Genomic DNA, 24,004 nt, shown 5'->3' on the forward strand with positions numbered 1-24,004 from the left:
ATTAAAATATTGTTATTTTAAAAATTATTTCAAACTACTGTTTTTCTCAAAACAATTTATTTTTAATTCTGAAAAGTTTATTTTATATATTTTTAGATCAACTTAATTAATTTTTGCGAATTTCGATCTATAGTATGTATGTATTCATGTATATAGCTCTTCTTGTTTATAAAAAAACAAACATTATAACTCTTAGGCGTAATGTACCTAATAATATATTGGACGTAATGGTTTTGTTGCAATTTATTTAGTGTTATATTAACGATATCATGTTTCATATTTGTACATATTATTATTATTTTGTCTAAGCTAAGGGTGCCTGTGAAAATATTACTGTGAAACACCAGTGCATAATATTATATACGTGCCGTTCATGTACAATACAAGGACCTAGTATAAGTATAGCTATTGGCTCCCCACAATATACATAATATGTGTACCTTATGCATATATAAGTTATATAAGCTGCGGTTTTAAACTGTTTCTGGACCGCTATCATAGGTTATATATTTATGACATCACCAACCTAACCTTTCCTACTTGTTGGATATAATATGTAATATTTGTACATAATATTATATTATAGATCGAAATTTAAGCGTCAAAGATAAAAAAAAAAAAAAAACATCAGCCACTTTAGCTCTCACTCTCTTTGTGCATCTCTCTCTCTCTCATTATATTATTATAGACGTACTATAACCCAAATTAACTATTCATAAATAGCTAATTAAACGTTTTACAAAACAATTCAATTCAAAAATAATCTAAACCATAATATTTTAGTCTGCAGTATATAATATAAAAATAATAATAATAGTAATAATAATAATAATAATCTAAGACTGTACAGTATACATCTACGGAAATATTAATTACATCTTCTACAGTCTCTGCTTCTGCGTAAAAAAACAAAACAAAAACGAATTATAAAACAATACTGAGCGAGCCACCGTGCTTTCCCGGTTTTCCGTATCATCCATATCGTGGAAAAACGTCAAAACACGGTGGCCCGCCCGCGGTATCACACCAATACTCGACACTCCCTGCTGGGGAACTGTATATCGTCGTCATAAGAATGGTGACTGATTGATATCGTTGTATTTTTAACTTCTCAAAACACGTCGTGGATCTTTGTGAATTGTACCTATAATAATAGAAAATATTGAAATACGATCATTATGCTATAGTATTATCATATTTCGAAACACAAATACCTACTTTTTACGGATTTATAATATTATATAATATAAATAATAATAATAATAATGATATCCGTTTTTTTTTTTTTAAAACGGCATTCATTCAGGTAACATTCACCAGGTTTTAGGGGTCATTTAACATACCAGTAAAAAGTAAATAGTAAGTCACAATCACTTTGCGAAAAATGCTCATTTCATAAGGATGGTGACCACAGTTAATAATTCATCAGTTTTTGTATCGTGGCCAATGATAATCATTAATACCTAATGTAATAATTTAAAATGTATTCATACCTAATATATTATGCTAAACATATTTTATTTGTAAATATTTTTTTGATCAAATGTAATGTATTCATAATTATTTATGTTAAAAAAAATTTAAATATTGTAAATATTTTGCTATAAACAATTTAAACAGTGTTAATTTCTATAAATATATAAATAAGTTTAAAACCATTATTGATTTTAAATGTGATATTAATTTTAAAATAGGCATTTTATTTCATTTGAGTTTTAATTTTTTTGGTAATATGATTTAAACTTTAGATCCTTGACCTTAAAAGTTAGGAAGGAAAACTTACCTGTATTACCTCTTGTTATTTAGTTTGGTAGCTTTACGTTTTGACTTTTTGAAATTATATTATTATTAAAGTTATCGTTTATTACACAGAGTAAGGTTCTAAACTAATAAAATAAATTATTATAATATAATCATTAAAAACTTTTTAGAACTATTTATTGTAATACAATGGTTACAAATTTTGAATTTTTTCTTTTATGTTATAATGTAAAAATAAATTTTCTCATTTTATAGTAACCAAAAAATCATATTTTATAAATTTATCTCACCTATAACTTTATCAACAATAAGTTTAATTGTAAGTTCTACACAAATGTATACCTACTAAAATGTTTATCTATTTGTGGTTGCTGCAGTGATTAGCTAGTTGCACGACCTCATACTTTAAACAGTTTAAACTATACAATACTCTATTAGTACTTATCGTCATTTATTAGATTATTAACATGATGATAATATAACTACAGAATTATTAGAGTTCAATAAGCCTTAACACGATATTTATCTGTGTACTTTTTTTTTTTTTTGAATTATTAGGTATTTGCTTTTTTACTTTATTGGCAGTAAGCACTAAAAACGCATATTATACCCTTATGGTCATTCGTTTTCAACATATACATATATAAAGTATTTAAGTTTAAATAAAATATGTCCTTAAAATATAATCTCCAAAAGCCCAAAAGGAACGACATCAAAGTCGCTAAATATAAAAACGATGAAGGTACCTACCTCGTTCGAAAACTAATCCACAACAAAGAATACCCTAAAGATACTTATAGAGACGTATGTATATGTCAGGTCAACACAAAACTATTATGTTTTCGTTTTGACCATTAATAAATGTCACGGTATTTTATTGGTCATCATATTATCTTCTTATACGGCTTGCCTTGCATCCCCGTTTTTATTATGATTAAATTATTTTATATGAATAGTATGAATTATATAATCAATACCTAGAGTTATCATAATATAGCACCATATTATATTTTTTATTACTTTGGTACCTATTTCATGAATTTTAAATAAACTGAAATAAACGTTTTATTGCTTACAGTTCATTTTTTTCTTTACTCTTAACTCAAACAAATAGTGGCAGTTTATAATACGGTTAAAAACCATTTTGTACATTATTACATCGCGCACTTAAAATTAGATCTATTCACATCAGTGTATACTTGTCTACTTTATTTGTATTTAATTTTAACTTAAAGAAACCAATTTTATTTTATTAATTCAATTTTTCATAAAAACCATGTACCTACAGTTATTTTAAGCACGAACAGTTACATTTCCATATTCTTTTTCGATGTATAAAAAATACCATTTTCACTCACGTAAAGTATGCTTACACAGTAATTCGTCTAAAACTTGATCAAATATTTATAAACTATAGCGTGTTACAGATGTATACAAGTGGATTAATGTTATTATTATTACTACTAGTGACTATTATTATTATTGTTATTATTATTACTAGTATTGACTATTATTATTATTGTTATTACTATTACTATTGACTATTACTATTATGATTGTTATTTATAATTAATATCATTATTATTATTATTGTTATTATTTTTATTATTATTATTATTATTATTATTATTATTATTATTACGATTATTATTATTATTATTATTATTATTATTATTATTATCACTTTATCACTTTATCAGACTTGAAACGGCGATGGAAATAACAACATACAATAGCAAACGTATAAGATTATACACTCCCGAGGGAATATTAAATAGAAACTTTAGTTTAACTCCTCATATTAATAATAACACTCATAATATTCATCACATGCCACAACCACGACCTAGGGTTTTGAACATTATCATTGTTGTGTTAAAAATAGGAATAATCGGATTGATGATTTTGTATGACGATTAAAAAAAAAATTGTTATTTTAAATTCGTCCCAACAGTGAGAATTTGTGAGCTTATTCAATATTAAACGTTTCTGGCTATCATAATATATGCTCTCGTATAATACCGTCATCGTTTAAGTAGACGAGTGTATCTATATAATGTAGTCAATGTAGGTATATATCAATTTTGAATTTTCGATTTCATTTCCGAGAGTTTTAGATTTAGATCGTTATTGTGAAAACCTGCATGGCACGTGTCAACTGTTGAACATCATCCATCTCGATTCTCAATTTATACATTTTGTATTCTATCGTCGCGTGTGCACTAGACTAGAAAATTGACTGTATTAAAGGTATTCCCACCCGGTATAAACTTCCCGTATCGCCGACACACGTAATTTATGGTCTTTGTGATGATGACGTCATCTGCTCATCTGAACATAATATTTTGTGAGAAAAAAAAATGTTTTTATCACGGTATTAGTGTATTACTACAAACATACTTTTATACAATAATCAATGAAAGTTTAAAATGCAAAAGATGCGAAATGGCATACAAACACTAAAAACACTATAAAATAATATAATGTAATGTTATGATGAGTTATATACGAAAAAAAAATGATCATATATAATCTGATTTTTGTGATGGCTATAATCATATTATGCGCCTAATATTAATCGTCATTAATAATATTATTATACTAAATTCAAAAATAAACATTTAATAGAAATCGATCTATTATCTACGATTTATCTTATGATTTGGTTTTACGCTATGCAATATGCATGGATAAATATTTTAGTTGCTAGAGATGTATATCAACTCAGTCGTGTGAGTAAAAGGTAGTTTATTAAATAATTTATTAACACGTGTGTCGTGTATATATATATAAAAAAAAAACCGTAAAAAAAACATTATTAAAATTTTATTTAATATCATAAACTATAGTACATTTTACATAACGCAAATTCACGTGAGTTTTATCGTTATATACATGTACTCTCGTATAGTTCACACTTTAAGTATGAAATTTTTTATCCACTCTTCACACACGTTTTATCGATTTATTTTCCATAAAACACTATACACACATATTATAATTAAATAATATCCATAGTGTTTTACATAAAATATGTTATACACATATTATATTGTGCGTTTATAATATATTATTATATACGTAATAGTAGTGTATACGAGTCAGACCAACTTTATTATAATGTTGGCACTTAATTCGTTTTAATTTTCGAGCTTCCGTAAAAGAAAAGTATTATCGAATACGACTATGTCGTCATCGTTATTAATTCTTAATACTTAAAAGGTAAAAACATATTATCACAAAATATAAAATTTATCATGAGCAAATTTTACACGACACTGTAACGTGATCGCTATAAAAACCGTATTAATAAATTATAACAAGTTGGTCTGTAAAACACAACGTGACCGCGACCGTCAACAGTAATAATGTCAAGTTCGACAAGGGTGTCGAGACGCGTTGTCTACCACTGCTAGTCGTCAGTGTTTTGTTCAACTCTCCTATGTTTAGCAGCACTATCCGTTGACCACCGACTTCCTGCCATATCGGTGACCTCGCGTGGATCTCTTCTTCCATGATGTTTATATCCGTTGTCGCTGATTTTATAAACACACGTGTACGAAATACTTAATAATGGTAATAAAATAATAATGAAATATATTTTCTGTGATAGTATTTTGTGTCACACTCACCAAAACTCTGATATTTCCCCAATTTTTTGAATGAGAAACCGTCCCCGCCATCTGCCAGATATCTACTCATAATTATCGTGTAATTGGCGTTTAAATCCAATTTCTCGTAAACGGGAACGACGCAATTTCCACACCTAGCGTGGATGGATTTTACGCGCTCACCAGCAGGCCGACCCAAATCTATTACGACTTTTAATCCTGTTGGATGATACCAAACGTGTGTTAACGTGATTAGAATACTCGGAAGTAAAATGTATTTTATTGGAAATACACAATTTTTTATTTGATTACAAAAAAATCGTCACTGTGTGATCTTAATATTATCACAAACCGGTCGCATTGTCCAACTGTATGCGTTATAAAATAGAAAACAATATTATCCATGAATATGATTTATTAAGTTTTTTACATCAGTTTAATTCGTTTACCTGAAACTTGTAGAAATTCACCGTTGGCCACCGTTGTGCTGTATCGTTGAACAGAGTGTTCGAAAGCTGCCCAAATGTCTGAACCCTTAGTCGTAATTTTACCCACATCATTCTGAAACGGCAGCGTTGACAGTAAATCGCCAAAAGTGATGTTACCTTCAATACACAAAACGCACACATATACGATATACTCATATAAAACCTATTACGTGTCAAGTTACTTCTATTTTGTTCCCAAATTGTATAGCTTACCCCTTCTATTTATATTATTGATGTTTCTCCGTATTCCTCCAGCTTGCATTATCGATATCGGTGCATCAGTCCAATATTTGGCCAAGTCAAACGATTTAATATTTTTTCGAACATTCTGTATGCATCATGACCCGTTTTAATTTTTTGTTATTATTTTTACTTTTTTTATTTAAATATTTTTTATTACTCACATAATCTACGAAAGAGTCCATTATGAAACTACCCAGGTTGCATTCTCTAAACCTACAGTATTCATTAACACCCTCTAAGAATACACTTGTTGAACCGATCACTTCTTGAGTTTTATTATCGACAGCTCTTTTCATTATCTGAACTTCGTTCAATACTTCGAGATCTATAACAATTATTATAAATACAAATGATTTCCTTATCGTTGTTCTATATAACCATGATGGTCAATGTTGAACAAATTTTTCATTATTTAGTCATTGGTAATTATAGTTCTGAAATAAAAATTCGACTTAAAAATGAACAAAGGTTATTGAGTGGTATTTGTTTTTAGTTTAAACGGGGCACTATAATAGTTGTATTGGCTGTAGGTCAGGTACCTACCGTTTTTTTAAGTCGTTAAAAGTATGAACACAAATTTATTCCGTTAAATCGCTAGGTAGTTCCTAAGTTTCAACATGCAAATTCTATCACTGTATACTTTTTTATATAATAAATTATTTAGAAAGCTTTTGGTGTAAAACAAAATTTCTTCACTAACTCTCCACAATGTCCAAAAAAGTTTTATTCGAAATATGAAGTTCAATAAATATTTTTAATATTTAAAATTTTTATTCATCAAGTAATATAGGGTAGATTGAAATGTTTTTAAAAAATATATACAATCATGTTTTAGTTCTAACTTCATTTTCATATCGTTAAACCTAAACCTCGTTAAATCACAAAAGAAGATGCTAATATGTATATATAGTAATTTATTTTTTTAACACGTTATGAGCATTTTTATATTTTAGTTAGTATACGTACTTATTATTTGATAAAAATCAAAATATCGCTCTAATATTTAAGTCAACAACAAAAAATCGGTTCTACTGAAAGCAAATTTGCTATATTTGTACGTTTGTAAGACAGAAAAAAATACCATATGCGGGTGTAGCATTATTTTAATGTTCAAATTTATCTTTATAACGTTATATATACTATTGTATATATAACGTTATAAGATAGTGGGATTATACCTTGCTCGATACGAGAATCCAATAAAATCGGATTTCCATGACATTTGACAACTTCACCGTCTTTGTCGAATTCTAGCCACAATTCTCCCAAGTATTTGGTGGCGGTATATGCCTGAACGACTGGTACCTTCCTGTTGGTCTTTGGTTGTTCCACCCAAAAAGGATAAGAGCCAACAGGTATTTCGATATCCGGTGGTTTTCCTTCGAAAGATAAAAATTACGTTTATTGTTACATATATTACTATAATTATCTTCAACTTTATAACACCCTAACCTAATCTGTGTTAGACAACCTTAAGTACACACTTCATTATAATTTATAATATACAATTTTAAATAAAGTATGGTGTGGTTGTACACTTAAGCAATACTAGTAATTACTAAATATTTCGTAATAATATAATATACAGTATATTCGTTACCCGGAAATTTAAGCATAATGGAACTTGAACTTATTTAATACAATGCAAATATTTTAATATAGATTTTATTAATGGAATATAATATACCTACCTCTATTTACCATAGTTCATAAAAAATCAAAAAAGGATACATTTTTTTTTTTTTTTTACTAAATCAATTATTCACAAAATTCGAAAATGATAATTTTATTGATAATATTAAAAAAGATATAGCTTTTAATCAGTGAATTTTAAATAAATACGAACAATATTCGTAGATATAAAATACAGCTGCAACTTTCTAAATATATACATATATACGGTTTTTAGACTTGTTTTTAGATAAATATGAAGTTGTTCTAAGAAAAAACTCTACACTACATTTAGAATTGAGGCTACTTTATCTTAATTAATATGCTGTATAAATTAAAAATATATTACGACGATAAATAATGTAATCACCTGTATACAGAAACGTATTCGAATGTCCACCAATCACCAAATCGATGTCCTCGACGTCTCTGGCTATCTGCTTATCCATTTCGAAACCAGAATGTCCCAACGCTATGAGAATATCTACCCCGTCGCTTTTAAGACGTTTCGCTTCGGCCGTAACCGACGGGACTTCTGGTAATATTTTCACATTGCCTACTTGTGATAGAACCTTGAAAAATATACGAAAACTGAATGTACGTTTTATCGGGATGGGAATTTTTATGTTAGTTAATTTTTAATGTCCGATCACTTGCTGTTTTCGAACAGAATATTATTCAATTATGCACTCCGCATGCGAATGAATTTAAACGCAACGAGTATAACATCAATATATAAACTGATATAAATGTTTTATTTTTATTTATAGGGGGCGTAAAACGTGTTTAAAATATTCATCACAGTACAAAACAATATTATGGTTTTATTAATTATTATATTTTTTAGATTCTGAGTTTCGAGTATAGTTTGACTTTTTTTAAGAAGTGTATAGATATTTTAAACCTTAATTTTTTTTTTCTATAATAATTGTTAATAAACAATTTTTTTAACAATTTTGAAAATTTAAAAGAAGATTCGTCATCATAAGTTTTGTTATCAATAATAAAATATTAAAGATATAATAAAGGCACTGTTTCTTTCTTTTTTTATCCGATTATTGTAGTTAAAATTTTAACAAAATTCAAGAATATTTTCAAACTGTTGTCTATTTTATTGTTAATAATTTATAAAATGTCCAATTTGTATGCCAGTTAGGAATTGTACATTTAATTCAAGGTCTTTCATAAGTATTTCAAACTTGAACTAAAAAAGTAAAAAATGTATAATATAAACAAAGTTTTCTATAGACATTTTAAGCTTAAATTTTTACTAAGACGAAGAATAACTACTTAGTTATTTTATTATAGTTAATTTGAAACGTTTACATAATATATTACAATTATATTTTTTTAAAGATGTCATAATGGCATTCCTTAAACTCATTTTATGGTATTGGCTATTTATACCATAAATTTATTCGCACTGTTCTACGGTTAGTCTGTATTAATTTCTAGAGTTAATAACAAATAACGCGTTGTAAAAATTTACTTTTATATCAATTAGATATTAATGACAATACTATAAATCCAAATAATCCAATGTTTTCGGAAAAATTTAGCTCGACTAACCGTATAGTTTACTAGTTACGGTATAGGCTTACGGTTTTCGTTCAGAATCGTTTTATTTCGCGTCCAATGACTTATCGTTGAATTTAGATTTAAAAAAAACATTATAGCGGCTTACTCAATGACGAGACAGTGCAGCAGAGCGGTCAATTAAGTCCCCACTTTTTTGTAAATGTCAAACCACTGCAGAGTGCAGACACTGCGCACATTACTTTCCCACCGACAAAAGTCGCCCAGACAAGCTTATTTACCTCACACATATTATATTATGCGTATGCAATATTATTTACGATTAAATAATTTATAATAATATTATTATCTTGTTGTGTCGCGGTCGCGATTGCCGGTCAACCGGTCTGGTCGACGGCCTCAACACACCACCGCAACAGCCGGCCCGGCGAGACGACGACCGTCATCGAGTCTGAGTTACCTGAGTCGTATTATATCGATTACTATTTGTCGTGGTTAAACACAAGTGTTACAACAAAATAATAATTGTTGTTCGGCAAAACGTATTTCTCTACAGCATCGAAACCGTCCAATGCCTACAGTAACAATATCGTTGTGTATTATTGTTAATATTATTACTTATTGCAGTTCTAATGTTCTGTAATATTTTCGTCGCGAACTGCATAGTGTTAATATCGTCAACGCAACCGTATTGTCTCACCGTTTCCAGTATTTTAATGATGTTTTCAAAAACGTTGACGTAATAATAATAATAGTTTAAACACAACGAGAATATTATTTTAATTAAAATTATTTTACGTTTTCCTTTAACGGGGTGACAATTGAAATATATTCTATTTTAGCGTACCGTTTTTGTTCTCTACAGTCTTTAAGAGTTATTAATTAATTTCACACGGTATATATTTTACAAAAGTCTCACAGTTGTAATTTTATACGATTGTAATAATAATAATAATAATATATAACTACGCATTTAATAGGTACTTTACCTTAACCTAACCGGAGCCAATAAGCTTGCTGCGACTGGTCTGAGCGTCAGATTTCTTTTCCCGTCTACCTATCCGTATTGTTATTATTGTATTACTATGCTTTCGAATTATTTATTTAAACATTTTATTTTTAACTATCACGTGAGTTTACTAAAAAAATTATAACTGTTAGTGATTAGAGGTATCGTCCTATTACCTTATGGTGTGTAAATATATTATATATGTTTGCAAAATTACACGTATAAGAGTCATAATGTTATATAATAATATAACGTGCACTACTCACTTCTGTCTCCGGTGTCAAGTACCCGATAATTCCGATTTTGCGACCGTTCACCACCAAAACTTTAGATTTCATCAAATTCGGCTCATTAACCAATGATGGTTCGTAGGTTAAATCGAGATTACTAGCAACTACAGGTACGTTTATGTTTCGTATGAAGTGTGCAATGTCTTCCACGCCGTCGTCAAATTCGTGATTCCCCAAAGACTGAAACATAAGCGTATAAAGTATTATGTACAATATTAATAATTAATTAATAATAATTATATGTTGTCCATTAACCATTAAGACTTATTAAGAATGATAATACATTTATTTTGATATTGTTTTCGCACAGTCTTCAAAAACGCTTGAGTTGTGTACACAATTTAATACAAACATTCTTAACACCTATGTTGCAACTTAATAATAATGATTTTGTTCTAGTCGTATTACATAGTTTAATATAATAAACATAATATACAATTATACTATTTGACACGTGTTAGACTGAAGAATTTAAGGTTTAACGTACTGAATTACTCGAGACAAACGTTTTCGTTTCTAAATATCAAATAACATTTTAACGAGTAATGACTAAACTACAAGTCTACAACACACTGTATTGTGTTTCACGTGTTAACTAACTACGAGTTCTATCAATTGTAGATATGGTGCTAATTTTAACATAAGTATTGTGATAGCGATTCATAAATAGAATCATTTAGAAAATTAGAAGAATGAATATTATGTTTGTTTTTACACAATTTGAAGATCATAATGGCACATGAGAACGCCCCACAAAAAATTAGTCAACTGCCCCTCTGATCAAAATTGTTCACGTTTATGATTATTTAAAATATACTCATACAAATTAATGTAATTAATATAAATCTTCAGAAAAATATTTTTCTCCGGCTATGATATTAATTTTAATAATTTTTGAATTAATGATTTCGTTCAAAAAAGTAAACATTTAGAATTAAGATAACGATAATAATAGTAAAAAGTATATACATATATATTTTTTTTAATAATTGTTCTTAATTACATTAAATCTTAGTTTATTTAATACCTAGTAATTATTTTTTAAGACTGTTAAAATAATTACTAGAATTACTTCTATCTTAGTTTGGTTAGGTTTAGCCAACCAAACTTGTATACGTATACTTAGTATACATAGATTATCGAAACACGGGCGCCTTTTAAAATAACACAAATAAGAACCCAAGTTCCAATAGACAATAATGTAGTTTACGCATATCCATTGCGGAAATTACCCATGAGAAAATTTGCTAGACTACTTTGATCGACTCTGCTTTATCCATTTTGGTTCAATGTAGTTGTATTCTACGCAGATCAACGATCAACGATCAACTTTAATATTATTTTAAAGCTTAAATATTAAAACGCACTTCAATCAACATTGTATGTATATTTTTTATTATGATTTATATCGACACCAATTATTATTACTAGGTATCAATGCTGTAATATACACATGAAGTCATAATTATACAACTGTAATAGATTTGATAATAGAACAAAGTGAAAATACAACGTCATCGTTTATACGTTCATAAATTATATCCTATCAAATAAAATAATAATATAGATAACGAAATCGATTATAAAAAGTAACACTCTCATACTACTCAAGCATATTTTTATGTTGAAAACAATATTTATTATAGTGTAAGACTGTAAGAATTCAATTAATATTTTATTAAATTAAACAGTAGGTAATAATTTAAACTTATTAAATTTAAATATAGTGATAACAATGATATGAATAGTGAGAAGTTGCACGTGTTCCGTATAGGCACCTATTTTTGAGAAGCGAGAGAAATATTAGGTATTATTATTTATTTGTTAATTTTTATTAAGAAAAACATTCAGATATCACCGTCTAAATATATTTTAAAACGTAATTTATTTTTGATGTGTTTAAATCATATTATATTAAACTAGAATTTAATGATAATGTTTGTATTTGTATTTTATAAAATGGTAAATATCATTTTTTGAATGCGGAAAAAAACGTGAATATATTACAAACTATATATTTAGGACGATAAATATGATAAATACTTGTAATCGAATTTTTCCTCAATTTCCAGTATAGATATTGAATCAAATAATACAATGTAAATGTCTGGCCTACTATATTATTTTATCGGACAAACTACTTTCTATTTACTATATAATATCAGAATCAGAAAATGTTCATTTAAATAGTTATTATATTTTGGTTTATTTTAATCTCTTGGTCTTTGTTTTTTATTTCATTTTTATAATTAGGTTGTAATCAAACATTTTCAGTAATTTTAATTTTAATTTCTTAGAATTTTTTTTTTTTTGATAGTATTTTATTTATCTAGAAAGTAAAAAAAAAATTAAACAAAAACTTCAAGTTTTGAACAAATAGTGTTAAATTCCATCAAGTTGTTCGTTATGAATATTTAACTTATTTAAAAGTGAGCTATATATATATACCTACAATCTACATTTACTAAGACTGTATTTTCCTCGACGAAATTATGTATAAAAAATAGTGTTTCAGTTGACACTAAATTATATTATTCTTTAATTCCAACGGGATAATCGCTTTATAACCCTGCTAAGGCCGAGTTTGAGACATGATGAATAATGTTTATTTTGTTTGCAATTTTTAATTTGCATTTACTAAACGCTTTAAATAGCTGGGTGGTTATACTGTTTCGAGTATAAACTCTAAACCGATTTAAGTAAAACGAAAAAAAAAACAATTTATTCATAAAATGACATATATTTAAATTTAAAACGACCTTAATCTAAATTATCAAGGTTTTTGAGAGAGACAAAGTTATTGCTCTCGAATATAAAATGAGTTCCTAGTTATATTATAAATTAAAATTACGTCCAATATACACATAGGCGTACTGTACATAATATTACGTTTTATATCTATCATTCCTCGAGTAAAGGAAATACAGAGGAGAGATACAGGGGTAAAACAAATATTAATAACATCATCGCCAACGTCAGATAAGATCAAGTTTTAATTTAGTTTACAAAAACGTTTTGTTTTGGTTTTCAATTTATTTTTCATCGCTTATCTACCAATATTGTACTTATTGTATTCGTATGTGTATGTAACAAATCGAAATAATGGTAAATAACCATTATTAAACAGTATTATATTAGGTATATTAATATATTATGATATAGCATCATAAATAAAATACAAATAACCAATAATTGTTATTATAATATAAGTAGGTACTTAAAGTAATAAATTCTAAATTCATTTTGTCGATTTTATGGGATTTATAAGCAACTATGATGAATTAAAATGTTGATAGAATTATATTTAAAAAATATATAATATAGTGAACTATTTTATTGTACCTATCTCTTAAAATGTTAATTGCTTTAATTGAAGTCTGTTTAGTACCATAAAACGTATATAAAACATACGTTTTTAACGTCTTGAGTTCCTCGTTTGTCTACAATATTATTTTAAAAATTTACCTTCAACAATAATTCGTCGAGTTTTTTTAGGTATTTTTGATAAGAAATATTATACCACACATCTTTGCTATTCATATGACCAGTACACATATATTATTATAATGCTATTGTTATAAACGGACACGTAGAGCAGTATACTCGAAATCTGTGTGTATGAGAAAAAAGACCAGCACGAGAGAACAACGAGTGAAAAATCGCGTTGACTTGCGTTTCTATACAGCCATATAGGTATTAAAATATTATAAGGCCCTTAACATATAATATTATATTTAACACACTCAACAGCGATGCATAATGTGTACTTGTCGTTAATACTTGTCGTGATCGGAATTCGTCGTTTGTTGTCATCATTCGTGGATGTGAAAATTGAGAATATTTAAATACCAGCGATTACATGATAATTTTTATGGACATTGATTATACAGGGAAACGTAAAAAACTGTAAAACGGAAGGTGTATTTGCAGAACTTTCACAGCTAGTTATCACCTGAATTTGAAGCTTTTACTGCAGATACCGAGGAAAAATATAATAAAATAATAATGTCTAAACGATTACTGAACTTTCCAAAATCAAAAATTACGAAATTTGAATTCCTATTTGAAACCAGTGCTAGGCAAATAGTAAATCGTAAAAAACGTGTATTAGTCATAACTTTTCTGTCGAATACGCTGAGACAACCGAAATTAAACAATTATTATCGAAACTTAAATTAAAAACCAATAACAAAACTTGTTTACATTCGTTTTGTTCAGGATCGTTTCTACACGCTATCTAAAACCAGTAAATACGTGTAAGAATCAACTAAAACACTAACAATATTCAAAAAATGGCAATCACGACTAGAACATTTTATCTAATGACTAATTTTATAACGCCATTGGAATTGATGGCAATAAAAAAAAAACAAAATATACGATGCACTGGTATACGTAATAAATGCACCAAAATTGATAAAAACCACACTCGTACACCCGATTTGTCAAGTATAAAGGAAACGGACAAATCTCTAAATCGTCGTAAAGTTTTACCGGATTGGACTAAAAATACACTCAGTATTGAGTGCATAACGCGTGAAAACGAAAAACGCTATTGAGCATTACCGACGTAAACGCATTTAAGTCATCGAATTTCCCTTTTCCAAGACGTCGGACTTAACACTCGTCTCTGAACCAAAACGGTTTCCACCGCTACAGTCGTATAATCTATAATATAGGACCTACTATGACGCCATGACTCTCTGTCCACCTTCTCGCGACACTGAACTAGAGGTTGGCCACTGCCAGCGTTATCGCTCTCGGTCCCGATGCGGATGCCAGTAAAACATGTTCCATTCGTGTTTTTTTTTTTGCGTTTGCTCGATCTTTCCCGCCCGGTCCGAAAATCGAAATACCCTACCCTCGCATAGTCTATAACGAGAGAAAGAGAGAGATATTTAAAAACTAATTTCCAAATAACAATTACCTATTACCTAACCTAAGCCGCTCTACGCCCCACTAACCTACCGCGTCCGCGACCCTGTGGTGGAAAAACGTCGTCTCCGTACGCGAAAAGAGGAACAGGTGGGCGAAGATCGCCCGGCCCCGTGCAGGGTGGGTCGCCACTCACCATGACGTCGATGCCGAGCGTCCGGACCATGCGCTCGACGGCCCGCCACTTGAGGAACGAGTAGTAGACCGTGCCCTGGAACGTGTCGCCGGCGTTGAGGAACAGCGCGCCGTCGACGGGACCGGCGTCGGTGGTGCGGCGGCGTTCCCGGTCGACGGCCGTCTTCAGCCTGGCGAAACCGCCGTAACACGGCCGGAAGGACCCGACGCACTCGCCGATCGACCGGTCGACCTGGTCGAACCGCGAGTGCATGTCGTTGGTGTGCAACACGAGCAACCGGTAGCGGGCGGCCGCCGCGGACAGCAGCGACAGGAACAACACCGCCGTCCGGAACCGGAAGCCGTGCATTTCTCCGTAGTGCGGCTAAACTCGGAAAACACGAAAAAAAAAAAAAAACGATAATGTCGCGTGTCGGCGGCGGACGGGATTGATGTGAGTTTACACGTAGCGCGGTCGTCGCGTTATCGGGTCTGTATGCAACGTTCGTCGCGTCGTGTGCGCGCAACCGACGGACGACGATATCGCGGCAGGATTTCGGCTCGCCGTCCGGAGACGGACCCCCTTCCCGATCACCACACACGCCCCCACCCGTCGCGTCGTCACTGTATAGCTTATCGAACGCGCGTTCTATTTCCCGTCCCACGCGAAACGCCCCTCCACCCCCGCCCGCAACTTCCTCTCAGTGGCGTTAAAATAATAACGCCGAACGGTCGGGGCGCTATGACAATATTGTGTTTATAAGGTACGCTCTCGTAATGTCGTATATACAGGACACGAAGCAGTCGAATATCGCGAGTCGTAACGCGTTGTTATCATAATAACATAATATTGTGGTTTAGTGACGAGCTCGTCGACGACGACCTAACAAATCATCATCATCGCCCTCGTCGAAACCACGCAGACTATAACATTTGTATAACACATGCGGGCCATAAAAAATATACCGAGTTCGTATTTAGGTTAGGTTTTTGAAAACAAAAAAAACGACGTTTAAAGTATAAAATAAGTGTATTTGCCGCGATATAAGATAACGTTGTCGAAAATCAATCTCCCTACGGTTATCTATAGACGATATTATAATGCACAGACACTTTGAATCGATATAACATCATCACCACTGAATATAGTGTCTGCTTATTATAATAATAATTAAAATATTATGTATTTATCATAATCGCAAAACGTGTGCTCGATTATAATTCACGTTCAAGTCGAATTCAATAGTTTTACGGAACGGTCTTTGATTTTCGACTTGATCTTTCCTCGGTTAATCATGTCCAATTAAGTGCTTTCGTCCTTGGTACCCCGACGCTAGTTGATGATCGAATGACGCGGAATCTGCGTCGACTCGATCGAATCGTCCGTATGGTAATACAAAACTATTGAATTATAATTAAGCTATTATGCACTATAAAAATAACTGTGTTTCCTGTCGCAGAAATAACATGTAAACGGAAGTAGTGGAATCGTGACGTGTTTTTTTTTTATGTCTTAGATGAATCGATGGATATCGTTAATTAGATCAATATTCTCTTACATTTATTTTGACAATATTGTTATTATAATAATATGTTTTGTTGTTTAACACCTATATTTGTCCTTTCAACGTTCAGTCGTTTATTATACGACGACATTGACGAAGTTTTTTTATTTCCGTTTATTTCACATTATGCTAAACGTATTTCCCTCGACTCTTTGCCGATGCAAACGCTCTGTTTATGCGTCTCCTGAGACCATTTGACTCGCTCAGAATTGCACGTCGTTATACCGTAGCCCGTTCTACGGGCGTGTAGTGTATTATACACATTCTAAATGACTTGTACTTAAAACCAAATGTTTTGATCGGGCCCGCACGCTATGCCAATCAACGATGACGACATCTGGACAGGTATATAAACGATATAAAAATTTCGCGCAACCCACGATAATATTGCGAATAATAATGTCATAAAAATATAAATTATAACTTCCACCGGAACGTTTCGATGTTCATATTATAGCCACTGCTTACGCTGTTCTCATTCATGTCTACAACACTCAAAAACTATGACACCGACCACGAACGCATTGAATACATATGTAATTTGTTTTTGATAAATGTATCAGATTTGTTGTAATTAAATACATTTGATCATCAAATTCAAAGAAATCATGTGATATGACGACGATGACGAACATCTGTCATGTTGTAATACTTGCTTCCACGACTTACTGATCCATTATTATCGTTGCAATGCTGGATTAATCGTATTGTTTTGAAAAATGTCAATTCAGCTTTTGACGACATCGTTTCAGCATAATTAATTAGATAGTGTATCTGATTTGTACTTTGTACCCCTTTTTTGTTTCTTTTTTTGCAATCGAATAGAATGATGTGCGGCATTACATACCAACGTAATACTATTTTATAGTGTCAAAATGTCAGATTCACTGATATTATGATATTATGTAAATATATATAATTATAATAATTTTATTTTTTAAACGGTTATACTAAATATTATTATTTTTCTATCACGCATATATTTTAATATTATATAATTTAGTGTGCCAGTCATACATGTATAACGAGTGTGGGGTTTTTCAATTTTATCATCCTAGTATAATAATATGTAGGTATTTAATATTTTAATATTTAATTAGTTGGTAATTTTGATGAACGGTATTTCTGTATAATACTATTATAATAATCCAAAAATATTTATTTTTAATTGTTATTAATAATAAATAATGATATTATTGATTGGGAACTCGTTATGAGCCTTGAATACTTAATACACAGTATATTTCGTGGCTATAAGTCCTATTATACTAAAAATATAGTTAATAAAATATTTATATGTTTAAGGTTTTTTGAACTGTATAACGATTATTACAATATATTCATAAAATTATTTTCATTTAATTTGGTGTACACATGGTGTCTACATAAGCTTAAATATGTACCTCATTTTCAAGTTATATGAGTTCATACAGTTTAAATAACGTAATGTAACGTAATATCATGAACAAAACTTTAAAGGAGTCGGTGACCTTTGCCACATAAACCATCTGGCATTTAATAAATAATTATCAATTAGAATATTAAACATGATAATTGAAAAAAAAATAAAGATTAATATTTAATTCATCTTTGTGACTTGCGTTATTCAATACAATTAAAAAGGCTTATAAAGTACCGTAAACTGAATTATACTAAAAGTTAGACTTAATTACTTCTCCCCGTTAAATTATTTACATTTGAAAGTTACTTGTAATGATCATGAATTAAGTACCGATGAAATTGTTTTAAATGTTCTGTTTAATATGTCACAGCTTGTTAAGTATTTTATTACAAAGCACAATATTAAATAATATAATATTACAGGAAAAATGCCAAATATTATGTAACATAATATATTGATAAAAATAGAAATTGCTGCCTGCATCATTATTGATGAACAATAAAAAATCAAACAATAATTAAAGGACGTTCAAATATTTCGGGAGTTTAAATTGTTGACAATTTATATATTGTGTAAGTCGATAAAATCTTCATAAAAATAGTAACGTGAAACAGAAGGAACCGTCTTCTTTATACTCGTATAAATTATCAAACTATTAATTCTATGCATACCTTTATTCTATACTTATAAATTGATAATTTTAATTCAAAATTATGCTAATTACATTTTAATAAAAACACTATTTAATAATATCGTCGATTTTATTTGTCATAAATGTATTAAAACAGTTAGAAAAGAAAGTCATTATAACATACTGAATATTTTTATCTGAGAGATAATTTTCAACAATTATTTAATAAAGATAACTTCTATAAATAATTTCTATTTATCAAACTCATATCTTTTAGGTATAAATAAGAACGTTTGATACTAATAATACGTATTTATTATCTCCTTCAACAGTAATTTATATTTATGTGTGATTAGTAATTTTTTTATATTATTATAATAGTTCTCGATTACAAATCTGTTGACAACTATTATGATGATTTATATTATGTTCCTGACTAGGGCTTAGAAAATATAGGAGATACAAATTTCAAACATTCTTTTAATTTTTTTTTTTTTTTTTTTTTTAACAGAAAACAATACCTATTAACTATTAATAATATTCAAAATAATATTATATTTATTTTTTATTAATTACATGCCTATATTTACTGTTGTGACATTATATTCAATATAATTGATTATAAGTTACGACAACCGTTTTAATGAAATATGATGGAAAACTGATCTGTTAAGCAGAATATTAAATCATACCTAAATCGATACCAACATTAAGGAAACATAACATTTTTACAAATCGGCTTTTCGGTACTTTACACAAATCTTAAGAAATAAAGTAAATATGTTAAATAATGTACTTAATATAAAATAAAAACGGATATTTAAAAAATATAAATATAAACATAATACATTAGGTATAGTTTTTTTCTAAAAAAATTATAATTTTTGTTTTTATCAATAAAATTACTAGTTTAAGAAAAATATACAACTCCTACAACACGTTAGCACTATTTATTACAAATCTAAACATATTTAAAATATATTCGATGTTCGAATAGGTAACTCTTAATCTTACAATATACTATTATATAATAATAAAATAATCACGATGTTTAAAAAAATCTTAAAAACCATAGCCCAAATGTTTATAACAACAATAAAACAAAATACTATTTCATGTATTATAAAACGCAATTATTAAGCGAACGCCAGTAGTAAACTTATAATAATCTGTGTATTATAAATATAACAATAGATTATTATTTAATAATAATACGATAATACAAATTATACTTAAAATTACATTTTAATATATTTTTTAAAGTACCATATTAATTATCATATTAGTACTTGGGGATTAACAATCGTAAAATAATTTGTTTTACGATATAAAATTAATTGACGGTCGTTTGAATGCCAAACAATCTGCTAACTATAATATTAATAAATGAGAATATTATTATTATATTATATTATATATTGAATATTATATTCTTATTAAAATTATAATTTAATGGATAATTTTAATATTGCATTTGATTATCAAATTATTTTGTTACATTATTATTAGTTTTATAATGCAATAACAAATTAAATTTTCTCACGTGAAATAATAGTTCATTAATAATTTGAACGTCAAATAATATTATTCGTCTTATTATATTATTTTACCTATATATACTTAATATTGTATTTAGGTATTACTGTATTATACTATGATATACGGTTAAATTTTAATCGTAACTTTATATTAATTATATGAATTATCGTACGTAATATTAAGATGAATGTAATAATTATTATTAAAGATTTTTTTTTACTTATACCAGCTATGAATTGCATAGGTACTTATTATGCAAGTATGCAACATAAATAACAGCTAGGTTAACAATAGGTATTCTCATTGACCAACTGTTCGATTTCTACCAAAATATTATCCAATTTGTTATGTTATCTGTCACGAAAAACAACTGTACTCATTGAAAATAAAATAAATTTCACACTATCGTAAAGCTATATAAAATAGAATAGTGTGGATATACGAGTGTACAATAGGCACAACAAAAGCGTCGTCAAATTTTGTTATGTATAATAATAATAAAAAAAAAAAAACTTAACAGCAAACGGTCTCTGCGTGGAAGTATATGTACTCGTATTTTTTTTAAGAAAGTGTAAGCGTGCGTTTGCGTTTTTTTTCATATTTTTTATTTATTTTTATATTATTATTTCACATTTCAAAGTCTGAAAGAGTGTATACATCTAACCGTACCTACCGTAAATTTTTTCCATTTTATTTTATTGTCAAACGCCATATAATTCAACGGTAACCGTTATTGTGCAGTGCATAACCGGACTTCCTAACATCTCGTCGTCGTTCAGTTTATACGCTCGGTTGCGTTTTATTTCAAGTTTTCTCGGAGTATTTGATGTGAAACACTCAAACTATATGGCGTCGGCGACTTACGCCCTTTTACCCGTTTAAGAGGTACGGACAAAACGGATATCGACCTCTTCTCAGCCACCGTCGTAATAACACGAGTTTCGCGGATGGCTCTCTTTTTTAATGAAAACACAACGGTCGAAATAACCTTTAGTATAAGCCGTGAGGTGTATAAAATCATCATTCTATCGCGTTTAATATAATAATAAGTATCTTATTACGTTATCATAATATATACATTATACACACATACACATATATATATATATACTATTATGTTTAATATAATATAATATATTTATAGACACATTATGTATTTAATATGTGTAGCTATGTAGCCATGTAGGTGATATGGGGCGTCATGGTCGTCATTTTTTTTTTAAATATTATTTGAAAAACTACCTGTATTATGACTCTGTTAGGTTTTTATGAGCGTTGTATAAAATATAAGTGTATAATTTGTAAAACGTATCTTGTGCATATAAATCATTTTTAATGAAGAATTTTATACATACACAAATACCTGTAGCATTGAAAAACGAAACACACTATCAATTTTAAAGTGATGGCAGGTAGTTATCGCGGACCCTGGTATACCTACTATATTATGTTTCAATAATTTCTATTATGAAAACATACATTTAAAACTTAACTTATATCGAAAAGAAATACTGAAGATGAATCGCTAAATTCGTTGTATACACTTCTTGTAATTCACGATGTTAACTATAATAAACTATAAGTTATTTAATATTAATTTTATTGTTTTTTAATCCTAAAGTCATCAGTCTTGATAAATGAAAATATTAGCATACTGCAGACTAACCAAAAAAAAAAAACTAAATAATATGCCTACGTATAATATATCTAATATAGGTACAGATAGTACAATCATGTGTCCGAAGTTTCTAAACTAAAGAGGTTCCGATTAATTGATGATATTTAGACTCGTACTTCGTCACTTATTTCACATAAATTGCTTTATTTTATACAATGTCAAACCTAATTGATTAATACAATCATATTTTAAGTCTTAAAACTTTTGATACGGTAGTAAACCATTGTATTTTAATTGAAATTAAAAATAACAAAATATAATTATATAATTATCTATATTGTTCTTAATGTATATTTCAAACTAATATTATACTTATAAACGTATACGACTTTAGTAATTTTATTCATGTGCTTGAAAATTCTATATTTAAAGTTATGTATTATGAAATTACACAATTATTTTAATGAACTTTGTGTTAAAATAACTAAGTCACTATTTATATTTTCTATGCATGTAAAACATAAAAATAAATACTAACACTGGTGGTAAAAATAAATATAATTGCTGTAATTTTGGGAAAAAAATAGTGTTCGTTTGTCAAACAATCGTCGATGCGTCAATTATAAACTCTTGATAACTAATTGTGTAGCATTAATTGTTTGTATTATGGATATTTATACATTCTAATCGATAATAACTATATGAGTAAATATATAACTAACTAATTATAAAATTAAGAAAATTTCATTAATACTTAATTTTGGTATCAATTTGCACTGGTGAACAAAGCTGTTTACATTATAGAAAGAAAAAAATATTTTAACATGTTTTGACGTGCTGACAAGTTGTTGATATACCTAGTTAGAACATATAAATGAAAATATCCTTAATACCTATTTTGTTTATTTTAGTAAAATAATGAAATAGTTTTTGGATGCTTATTGTTCAGATATATTTTCAATATTTCATAGAGACCCAAGATCAGATAATACTTATAAAGCGAAACCTCTCTTAACGGATACCTCCGAATAGTGAAAATTTTTATGGGAAAGGTGACATTTTCATCACTTTTTTATAGGAAAATACTAGACACTTATACGGCACTTTAATTTTTGATTTTGACAATTTTTATCGTAAACGTAGAATAATTGTAGAATGCTTTAATAAATATTTATCTATTTATCTAATCTAATCTTACTACTATACATTATTATACTATGTAGGTACAGTAAATTATAGTTTATCTTATCCGTCCATCATGTTTCATCGATGAAAACATATTTTTCATGCCATTTTTCAACAGTTTGTGTTCTGTGAAGTCATCCTACTCGTATTTAGTTGTGTTTTTGTTTCCATTACATACGAACATATTCGTAAACATACCTATTGTTGATTTTAAACAATTAAAATTAACTGTTTTTTTTTTTTTATAAATGTTAATTATTTTATTTAAATTTTGATAATTTTTTACATACATTATAATATCTTAATATTTCAAATAATAATATTTGTGTTAAAATAATAAAAATATACATACTACATATTATATAAATGTAATACATATTTATAAATTTCTCCGAATTATTTTGAA

The 24,004-nt window shown here is 28.6% G+C and overlaps 2 protein-coding genes across 3 annotated transcripts in view; one reads left to right on the forward strand and one right to left on the reverse strand.

The window, feature by feature from the left end:
• Positions 1-24,004, forward strand: part of LOC114126862 (uncharacterized) — a 261,745-nt gene that overhangs the window by 2,873 nt on the left and 234,868 nt on the right. The gene's annotated exons all lie outside the window — the stretch shown is intronic.
• On the reverse strand, positions 4,570-16,176 carry LOC114121598 (protein 5NUC-like). 2 transcript variants are annotated; one of them, XM_050197115.1, is made up of 9 exons: positions 15,681-16,176; positions 10,586-10,789; positions 8,145-8,346; positions 7,282-7,482; positions 6,265-6,428; positions 6,074-6,188; positions 5,822-5,977; positions 5,394-5,591; positions 4,570-5,297 (listed from the first exon to the last, which is right to left on the reverse strand). In XM_050197115.1, exons 1-9 carry the CDS (start codon positions 16,026-16,028, stop codon positions 5,068-5,070), a joined length of 1,818 nt encoding a protein of 605 aa, XP_050053072.1. In that variant the 5' UTR covers positions 16,029-16,176; the 3' UTR covers positions 4,570-5,067. The 2 variants fall into 2 exon arrangements, with proteins under 2 accessions (XP_050053072.1, XP_050053073.1); XM_050197116.1 differs by lacking the exons at positions 4,570-5,297; positions 5,394-5,591 and adding an exon at positions 5,594-5,740.

The sequence above is a fragment of the Aphis gossypii genome, chromosome 1, assembly GCF_020184175.1.
Source record: "Aphis gossypii isolate Hap1 chromosome 1, ASM2018417v2, whole genome shotgun sequence".
NCBI lineage: Eukaryota > Metazoa > Arthropoda > Insecta > Hemiptera > Aphididae > Aphis > Aphis gossypii.